Source organism: Raphanus sativus, unplaced genomic scaffold, assembly GCF_000801105.2.
Source record: "Raphanus sativus cultivar WK10039 unplaced genomic scaffold, ASM80110v3 Scaffold3146, whole genome shotgun sequence".
NCBI lineage: Eukaryota > Viridiplantae > Streptophyta > Magnoliopsida > Brassicales > Brassicaceae > Raphanus > Raphanus sativus.
In genome coordinates this window covers 1,375-12,156 of record NW_026618453.1, presented here as the reverse complement: position 1 = coordinate 12,156, position 10,782 = coordinate 1,375, and the positions used below count along the sequence as shown (strand labels likewise).

Sequence of the window (10,782 nt, the reverse complement as noted above, 5' to 3'; positions counted from 1 at the left end):
TTTTATCCGTTAAATTTGATTCGATTCGTTATCCGTTGCTATTCGATTCGAAAATTCCGAATATCCGTAAGCTTTCGAAGCAAAGCAAATACTAAAATTCAATATCCGTCAAAATCGAAGCAAATCACAAATATTAAAATTTTGGGAAGCGAATATCCGATCCGATCCGTCAATATATAAATACATGTATATTTTGATTATATTTAAAGTTTTAAATGTATAAAATTATATAATTATTATTCTAATATATTATTTGATAGATTCTATTCATATTATTACTTATATAAAAGTATTACATAAAAGGAAGAGAAAATATTTACGATAATTATAATTTTTTTTTAAGTTTTGTGTTATTATAATTTTAACTAAGTTTAAAAATTTACAAAATATGAAGATTCATTGCTTTTTTTAATTTTTATCTTTTATATCATGCAAAAAATATATTTTACAAAACAAATTTGTATCAAATTTTTAAGATTATTTGTATTAATCAAAACAAATGAGAGATCCGTAAGTATCCGCGAATATCCGCAAATATCTATTTATTTTCCGGATATCCGTTTTTCCGAATATCCGTATTTTTCCGAAGCAAAGCAAATCGAAAAATCAGATATCCGTAACATTCGAAGCAAATCACAAATACCTTCAAAAACCCGAATATCCGATCCGTGCCCAGGCCTACTTCACACTATATATAACTCACTCGGTTCCCTCCCTAAACCTTTACTCAACATAATCGCTTAAAAACCTATTCTTTCTTAGAATACATGTGCTGAACTTTTCTCTTTGTGTGGATTCACATATATTTAGGTTCGTATTATTTTCTGTCTTTTATTACTTTGAGTGGCGATCAAACCATTGTCAACCATGTGCTTGTATCAGACGCTGTAACTCCAAAGAAGCTACGGACCACCGTGATTTCTAGTTAGATTCGCCTAATAAACAACAAAATTTTCAGAGTAGCTGAGCAAAGAGAGATGGCAAAAAAAATCAACTCATATTTCCATCATTCAGATGTAACCACGTGATAAGAGGTGGCAGCAGAGTGATAAGTGATCAAGTGGATGAGGCAGTTACTTGATCAGTTGAGCTTCTTTTCATAACGGCTTCGGCGGGAGTCAGTTGCGAAGTTGTTACACTCTTAGAGTCTTTTACAAGTCATATAAATAAGTGATAGATGATTCATTTGTACGTTGGCTAGAAACTGAATTGTAATCTTTGGGCTATTGAGTATTTGCTCTTGAGATTGGCTTAGTTTGTACTTTGCAAACTAAGAGTTGTATTCAGTTGAGAGATAATACAAAGGAAATTACATTGTGCTCTATAACCTCGCTTTCTTATTGACTCGGATCAAAATTGAGATTCAGAGTTCAAATGAACACACTAACGAATGTAATATATTACAACACATCACAGCTCGAAACCAACATTATCTATTCTTCTTCCTCCATCATGCGAAACCTTCCGGTTTCATAGACATGGTACGTCCACACAGGCAGAAGAAATTCTCTTGCCGCCTCGAGTTTCTTCACTTCCTCTTCATCTCTTTCTTCACCAATCTCGCGCTCTATTATCGGGTATATTCTCGGAAGCGAGACCAACATTGTGTCAAGCTCTTTCCACTCTCTATCTTCTTCTGCTCCTTCTCTACTAAGCAACTTCACACATAGAAAGCGCAACAGCCCTAAAACAGTACTGTAATCTTTCTTCTCTATACACACGGCTGAGCACATCAAAAGCACATAACCGATTCCATCGACCACTTTCGAGTGACCTTTCACCAATGAAACTATGGTGTTTCTCAGTCTTTTCAGTGCCGGGAGCTGGAGATGAGTTTCTGAGGTGTCATCCATTTCATGTAGCTCCAGCTTCGCACACGTAACAAGCCATGTCGGAAAGCAGAGTTTGATGTGATTGAATGTGCTGCTGTATGAATCTTCTTCTTCTTCTTCCAAGTTGTTGTTGTTGTTGTTGTTGATGAAACACGGTCCTAATGCAAGAACCAAATCTGGTATCCAAGGGTTTAAAGCTGTCACAAGTTTCGATGCATAAGCCGAGCCTAACGATATCTCCACCGTGGTGAATAGATCAAGCAGGTCATTTGCAAGGTCGAAAGCTTCAAACGAAGGGGATGACGACGCTTCTCTCATCACCAGGTTTATCAACTTTCCGGCGTAACTGGTCGAGCTTTTGGTACACAGAATCATGTCCTTCAAATCTGGATCCTCAAATTGTAACTTGCCAGTTGAATGGTGGTCGAAACTGGAGACGGCGTACTTCAGATATGCAGATGTGAACTTCAGCATTCTTGCTTTGAAATGGGAAGCTAGACCCATCTCTGCAGACTCAACAACAAACTTGAGAATCGCAGTTAGCATCTTGACCTTGTTCAGTACACCTCCTTCCTTTGATCTAAGACCCTCTGAAGCTGCATGAAGCATAATAACAAATGGTTAGAAAACTCGTATTCCTCATTGACTCTCTTACTAACAATAAGCAGAGTTACATAATGAACTCAACCTCTCCACTCACCATCATCACCGTCATTTGAATTTCTTCTTTTCTGTTTCTTGCTAAGGTGAGCCTTTGGAGCTATGGTGTCTGACGTTCCATCCTCACCTGCCTGGAATAGTTGTTCTGTAAAGCCTAGAATGTGACCCATTGTTTGGTCCAGAATATCCTGCTAAGAAAAAGAAAACCCTAATAAATTAGTAATCTGATTGTAATGAAGAGTAAAGAATCAAGAGAGAAAGCAAAAAGGTCATTGCCTCGGCAATATTCATCTGAGCATCATCCGTATTAAGATTCCGAAGAGTCATGTGTAAAGCAAGAGAAGTATATGCCAATACAGGGTACACGTCCATGCATACACAACAAGAGGATTGCAGTATGCTAGTCTGGGAGACGACTTTCAAGGCAATGCATAACTCCTCAACATCAGAAGACTCGAGTATTGCCTTACGAGCATCTTCCGTGATAAGCAAATCCTTTATTTGCCATGCTATTCCTACAGCTACCGAATAATCTTCCTCGAAGCTGATCGCATTTTTCTCGCTAACATGTTTCCACTTTGCGGAAGAGGACTTTGATTTCTTCCTCGTCGCTGAGTAGACGTTCTTTCTTTCTACTTCATTGCCGAAATTGATCTGGCAGCGGTACGCAGTCTTCTGGAGGATACTGGTAAAAGTTCCAATGAGGTCAGAGAAGGCATTAGAAGACAGGAGTAACTTGTGTACAGACCTCATCTCGACCTGTCGTCCTTCATCACCAGGCAGACCACCACAATTAACAACCAAACTCATGCAATCTTCTAGGACGTCAGAGACGGTATCAGGGGAGACCATAGCAAGAATATCAAAGACAGCTGACTGAGCCTGTGCGGTGGGTGCAAAAGCTAGCAAGCTTTTCAATTTCTCTCCAGGTAACAACTGTTTAAGGGAGGCCATACACCCAGAATCAGCAGCAACCAGATCTTTACAGAGATGGTACGAAGCAAGAAGCAAGCCTTCAATCTGGTTCTCCTCTAGCTCATCATCACCTGACAAGATTGAATCCAAGAAGAATCCGACTAGCTGCCGTGCAGATTGAAGGGTTGCTCCTAAAGATACTAAAAACTCGCAAAACCTTGCACCAGCCAGTGGGTTTCTGTTTATCAGCGTCCTGCATCGCGTGCAGGCCTCCTCAGCTCTCTTTCTCGATGGAAAATATGACGGCATCAGAAGCCGTGCGATTCCCTTAGCAACATGAGTTTGGTCAGAAGCAAGCACAGATAATAACACATCCAAACTCACTACCTGCATATAGTAAAAGGCAACTAATCATATCATTGACTCAAGAAAAGGATCTTAAAAAACAGAAAGGGAAGGCCTCTCCTCTCCTCATTACCGTGTTAAACTGGAAAGTACGCACATCTCTCAAGAGCAGGAGCAGATCAACCATGGCAACGCGCACAGAAGTAACACTATCCAGCATCAAATGCCCCAGTCTCGGCAGAAGCACCTTAAGAATACCATGGGACTGCGGGTTCGCGAGGAGATAAGTTATACCGTTAACCGTCGAAAGCCTAACCTCGCTGCAAGACTCATGCGACATGTCGTTGAAAATCTTGGTGATGATCTTTGTGATCGTCGGCGATGGGATCACTTCCCAGAAAAGATAGAAAACTCGACAGAGACCTTCCACAGCAACAGACCTCACATCAGGGCATTCATCGCTCATTAATTTCTCCAGCAAGTAGAACTGTTTGTCAAGCAGCTTGTCTTTCTCTTCTTTCGTTGCTTCCGGATCCTCCATGGGGAAAAGATCCAGAAGCAAATGTAAAGCATTCAAACGAACATTTGAATTCGCAACCTGAAACGAATTATCAGAGTGGGCTAGTTAAAGTTCTATGTACAGAAGACCGGCATGTGGCAACACTTGACTAGTTTGGACCACTTAGAATAAGTTAGAGAAACTAACCTGCAACGAGCGAAAGATCATAGGCTCAGCAAGGCTGAAGAGGAGCTTCTCGACACCGTGAATAGTCCGCTGTGTAATAAACCCTCCGAGAACCTTCCTTAGAGAAGCAGCAAGAGCAGACGAAGCGGCGTGGATAGCACTATCAACAATCCCCTGCATAAAACCGTCTTCGATCTCGCCTCTCAAGTCATCCTCAACTTCTCTCCAAGCTCTGAAGAGGATCCCTCCGAAGCCTTCGAGGACGGACTTCCTCCCGAAAGGGATCTGAGCTTTCACAACGGCGAGTCCGGACTTCATCAGCTGCCTGCTGAGCCTGAAGGCGAAAGAGAGGAATCTCTGGCCGTCTTCCGTTTTTAAATACAGAGGCGAAACGACGCAGCGCATGAGGAGCATCCGGAGGTCTTCGATGCTCTCTTCGTCGTCGAAATCGAACAGGGAGAAGGCTTCTCTCAGCATGTAGACTCGGTGGACGTCTACTTTCTTCTTCAGCGTAAGTGACCTCGAGAGGAGAAACGGTAACAGCTGGATGATGAGAGTTTCTCTTTCCGGAAGCCCTTCCTTCCACCAAGACTCGCAGACTCCGGCGACCTCGAGGCACAGAGGCGGATCCGACTCGAAGAGGCTGAGGTTGTTGTGCAGAGCTTGAGCGGCGGGGAGTAAGTCAGTGGCGGAGAAGGCTTTCTTGGGAGATAGGATGCACAAGTGGAGTACATGAGAGAGGACGTGGAGAGAAGTAGCCGGATCCGAGTCGGATCCGGGTGGTCCGTTGCCGCGTTGGCGCTTTGGTGGAGGCGAATTAGAGGGAGAAGAAGGAGGAGGAGGATGTGGTGGTGGATTCTGGAAGGATTGGGTGTGGTGGAGAATGGAGTGGAGAAGAGCGAGTGGGAGAGAAGATGAGAGGTCCGAGGAGGGCTTTACGGAGTTGATGATGGTTTTCAGAGACGGTTTTGAGGATTTTAGGGTTAATTTGACGGCGGATGAGAGGAATTCATCGGCGGATGTCTTGAGAGATGACCGGAGCCTCTTCTCCATTTTTTTTTTCGTCTGCAATTCCGTTTCAATTTTTAGGGTTTTCTTTTTCTGTTGCTAAAGAAATGAAATGGGGGGGAAGAGGTGGTGGTGGGACCGAAGCATTTTGAATTTTGTGAATTTTGTTGAAACTAAGTTACAATAAACAAGTGAAATAAGTGTTAAAATATATTTTCACATATTTTTTTTACTTATTTTCACATATATTCTTTACTTTACAATGGTTTGTTTAAAAAAAATTAACACCATATCCTAGAATTTTTATTTTCATATTTTTTATTTTTTTATATGTTTTTGTTTTGTGATTATACATTAATAATAGTTATTTGTTGAAACTAAGTTACAATAAACAAGTGAAATAAATGTTAAAATACTTTTTTGTTTATTTTACAATTTTAATAAAGAATAAATTATTAAAGACAAAAATATAGATAGTAATTATTAAAATAAATAAAATCACCAAAACTTTAAATATAATACATCATTAATAAGCACCCAACAAAAAATAATACAATACATGAAAATACCAAATAAGTGAAGATTAAACTCTTTTCATCAATATATGTCCAAATAAAATAAGTTTCTATTAATAGATTATGAAAAAATTATAAAATTGAGTTATTAAAAAATAAATATAAAAATAATTTAGTATGAAATAAATGACATCAAATAATATAGGTGGACAAAACAGTCAGATATTTTAACTCCCGATAGGAATTCACCATACATCTCATTCTCTTTTTTCTTCAAACTTCATTTTTTAACTCCAACCATAACATGCCACTTGGACTCTCTCTTTTTTTCTTTTTTTGTCAACCGGTCACTTTTGGACCTTTTTAATCCTCAAACTAAGGTAAATAGGGGTCGAACCCCCGACGTCAGGATCCGAAGGCAGAGCTCAGCAGCCACTAGGCTACGAACAACCCGACGAACTCTCAACGTGGGTCCGCCTCTGGGTGTACAGCTGAACATTTTCGTTTATAGAATATATGTGGTGTCAAGTGACACCATAACCCTCAACGTGGGTCCGCCTCTGGATATTTATTTTTAAAAATTGGTAAATTGTTAACTGATGTAAAATCGGAGGTGGAACTGATCCGAATAACCGAAAAATTTTAGGCAGTCCAAATCTGAATTAGTCGGATATGTGAATTTAGTATCCAGATCTAGAATCTGGCTTTCGGATATCCACTTAGATATCTTATGATCTGCATCTATCCGGATCCGAATTCGTAAAAATAATTTAGAAAAAAATAGAAAATATTTTTAAAAATATTAAATTTCCGAAAATAATACATACATTAAATATTTATACAAGATTTATAAATATATGTGTATAATATGAAAAACAAAAATATAATATTATAAAATGTATAAATATTAATATATCAGATATAGTTATTAATAAAATTAAAATATTTAATATATTTTAAAAATATGAATCTAAATCCAGATATCCAGACTTAAAAATTAAATATCCGGATCTAGCTTGGGTTTTGACGGATCCAAGATTTTACTATCCGGACATTCAAGTATCCCAAATATCATATTTTTAGACTCAACTAGGCAACTTTTCAAGTTACATGATTATTGGGTCGATCACAGATGAACTGCGGGTAGATAAATTAGTTAGTTTTATTATATGATAATATAGTAGCTATTGAAAAATATAAGAAAAAAATATGTTTTTTAAGAAAATTTAAAAATACTTGACTTTAGTTTTCTTTACTTTTATTTTCATTTCACGTACAAAATATCGAAAAGAAAAATAACTAGACTATTTAACAACTTTTGTAAAAAATTAAGAATGATGACATACAATAAAAATATATCCAGATTTAAAATCAAGTATTTAAATATGTAATTTAATAATAAAGTTAAACTTTAAACCAATATAAACCAAAAGTAAAACATAAAATCATAGTTGATTATCGATAACAAATATAGATCAAATACCAAACCACATCAACTAGTTTTATTAATAGATTATAATCCACATGATCATATAATCTTTTATTTTTTAAAACTAAAAACTAATTTCTTAATTAGAATACAAAACAGATTCTATTATGTTATTGAAAAAATCCAAAAAATAATAATTAAAAAGTATATATTGGTTCAATCAGTGATCCAATCGGTAAAAAGATTCCAGATTTTACCGATTTTATGTGGATTTTACTTGGTTTTTAAATAGTGAAATTTTTTTCTAAAACCCAAACTAGATTACATAAAGGACAATTGAGTTTACCGGTTAGACCGCGATTTGAGGCCTACGTAAAACTAGATTAATGATGAAATGTATATATGGTTCTCAGAAAATAAGGATAAATAAAAAAAATATTTACTAAAATATGTATGATGAGATTAGTATACATTAGCCTTTTACAAGAAAATAATCAATATACAATTATATAAAATTTATATACTTATTGAGGGATGAATAAAATAATTAGTTCTGAGAAAAATTATTATAAAAATACACCATTATTTTTAAAAAATACAACATGAAAAACAGAGAAATTCAAAGTGATTTTAACCACCTCAAAAAGATAAATATTGTAAGATATGTAGATAACCTGTAAAAAGTAGACTTTATGGCTTCGTAATTACTCTAAAGCTATGAAAGTTCTTACGTCAATCCGACCCATTTATTTTCAAAAGTCGCAAAATGAATATTGGTACCAACCCTGAGTTTTAGGCCTCGACACAAAAAAAAATTCTGAATCTATAGAATTAAACCAGAACTAGACAGAAAGTGGATATAAACTCTCAAATATCCGAATGATTCATAGATTTATATGTTTGAAATAACTGAATCGAACCGGAATCGAACCGAATCGAAAACTGAACTAACACCCGAATATAAAAAATATTAATTATATACATGTAAAATATAACTAACTATATTTTTATAAATTAACATTCTATTAAAAGTATATAAAATAATTAAAAAACTAAATTATTATAATATATTTAAACTATTCCGAAGTATCTGAACAGTTTTTATCCAAAATAACTAAAACATCCAAATTTTTATCCAGATTATTTTATTATTTAATATTGTTATCCAATGTATCCGATATTTAACTTGAATTTCCAAAACTGTCTGAAATATCCAAATCAGAATCAAATAAAAACCAAATTTTTCCTAGAGGTTTTTTGATTTCTAATTTTACCATCCGAACTGAATCCGAAACTGCTATAACCAAATCAGAACCGAAAATAATCAGGTAGTAAATAAATCCTATATATCCCTATCCAAATTGCCTGATACTCGATACTCGAACTGACACCTGACTGAGGTTGATGTTCTTTTCTTTATAAAATCTAGTGATTCTTGGAAAAATATTTTTTGGTAAGATTTATATGTCACCATTCTATCAAGATACATTGATAATATTCATATCCATTTACAATAGATTCCAAAAATGGCATTTAAATGATAACTATTTTAAATGAAAACAACACACAGTCATATCTATTTATTATATATTAAAATATAATTATATTTTATAGTAAGATTGGTTGTGTTGATATGTTGCCATTTTATCAAGATACACTGATAATATTCATATCCATTTACGATAGATTCCAAAATAACATTTAAATAATAATTATTTAAAATAAAAGCATCAAACAATCATGTCTGTGAGCTGTTTTATTATATATTAGAATACAATTACAGAGCTGATCCTTATAGTTATAAAATAAAGTTATGAATTGAACTTAAGATAATTTTTGTGTGCTTATAAAAAATGATATTTTTAATATACAAATATGTACAATTGCTACCGTATTCGAGTAATAAACGTTCAATATTCAATTATATTACATTTAACTTGATAATACATATTATTTTGGTCATTTGATATATAATATATTGGTAATCATGGTGTGGTGTGATCTCAAAAATGTATCCAAAAACTAATCACCACAAGATCTGCAGGATCCACATTTTTTGTCACTTAAAGATAATTCAGATGGTTAAAAAAATCAATCCGAAGACGGTACTCATAGCCGTGAATCATTTTATATTTTAAACCAATCAAATTATAATTTTTTTACTTAATAATGTTCTCAGTTAATAATATGATGATGAAAAGTGTATTAAGATTTCTCAAGATCCTAATGCTTGACGAGATAAGTTCAGTATGCAGATTTTACCTTCATGAGATCAGTTCAATAAACAAGATGAGATCTCCTAATACCATGCTATTTGATATCCATAATTTAAACACAAGAAAATCATACACGAATAGAAAGAAGATAATGGTAAGGGGTAAGAACAGTTCTACTTTGTTATTTACAAAAAGAAAACAGTTCTAGTTTACTGAAAGATAGAATTTTAAGGAATTTAATTGCTGACCAGAATATAAGGTAAGTAAATATAATGGTAAAATTTTGTTGACCAGAAAATACTAAGCCCAGATTGACCGATTAGAAAATAGCCAAAATTAAATGGGTAAGAACTTGTGACTTTTAAATAAATAAATACATTAATTACAGAAAAATCCGAAGGAAAATTATTAATTACAGTCACTACTTTGTATTTTACATAAAGAAAATGAAATCCGAAGGAAAATTAATAACAACAGAGACCAACCAAGTCAGAGCAGAGACTTTATATTTCAACTTCTTTCTCTGTCTTCTCCACTTGCGCGCGAACCAAGCAGAGTAAACCATTTGAAACTAATTAAGGTTCGTCTACGTTCTTTATCGATTTAAGGTTTTGTAGGAGAATGCATGTGCTGTCTAATTAAGGTATCATGATCATCGTAGATTTTGGGGATAATGTTTTAATGTTGCATCAATTTTGGGATTGTTTTAGATTTAGTGATGACTTGCACATCTATTCTATTAAAAGTGAAGTACAAATGGGAATTAACCCTCACTTCATTTCATTATTTACAATTGACTGCCACTGCTTTAAATTAAAAATCTTTTGAGTATTTTTAAGCCCATCACGTTTTTTTGTTCTAATTTTTAATGGGCTAAACATTTTTAATATAACTTATTTTTAACTGGACCTAATTGTATTTTATCTAACCATTTTTAACCAGTTCACATGTCTAATTCTAACCATCTCTAACCATAAATTGGACTTATAATCATATTTCACATGAGCACAAATCTAAACTATTATAACAACCGTTTTCTACCGAAAGAGATACTAAAACGATGGTCAGAGATTTACCAAAAATCTAAATAACTATATATATATATATATCAATATTTTTGGTTTCTTACATAATATACTTCGATGCAAAACCATTTTTTTTTCCGATGCAAAACCAG

The 10,782-nt window shown here is 34.5% G+C and overlaps 1 protein-coding gene across 2 annotated transcripts; it reads right to left on the bottom strand.

Annotated features, from left to right (window-relative positions):
* Positions 1-1,246: 1,246 nt before the first annotated feature.
* LOC108818327 (uncharacterized) lies at positions 1,247-5,542 on the bottom strand. 2 transcript variants are annotated; one of them, XM_018591275.2, is made up of 5 exons: positions 4,459-5,542; positions 3,886-4,350; positions 2,769-3,794; positions 2,533-2,683; positions 1,247-2,428 (listed from the first exon to the last, which is right to left on the bottom strand). In XM_018591275.2, the coding sequence occupies exons 1-5, from the start codon at positions 5,488-5,490 to the stop codon at positions 1,434-1,436; spliced, it is 3,669 nt and encodes a 1,222-aa protein (XP_018446777.1). In that variant the 5' UTR covers positions 5,491-5,542; the 3' UTR covers positions 1,247-1,433. The 2 variants fall into 2 exon arrangements, with proteins under 2 accessions (XP_018446777.1, XP_018446778.1); XM_018591276.2 differs by having other exon boundaries at positions 2,533-2,680; positions 4,459-5,541.
* Positions 5,543-10,782: the final 5,240 nt, after the last annotated feature.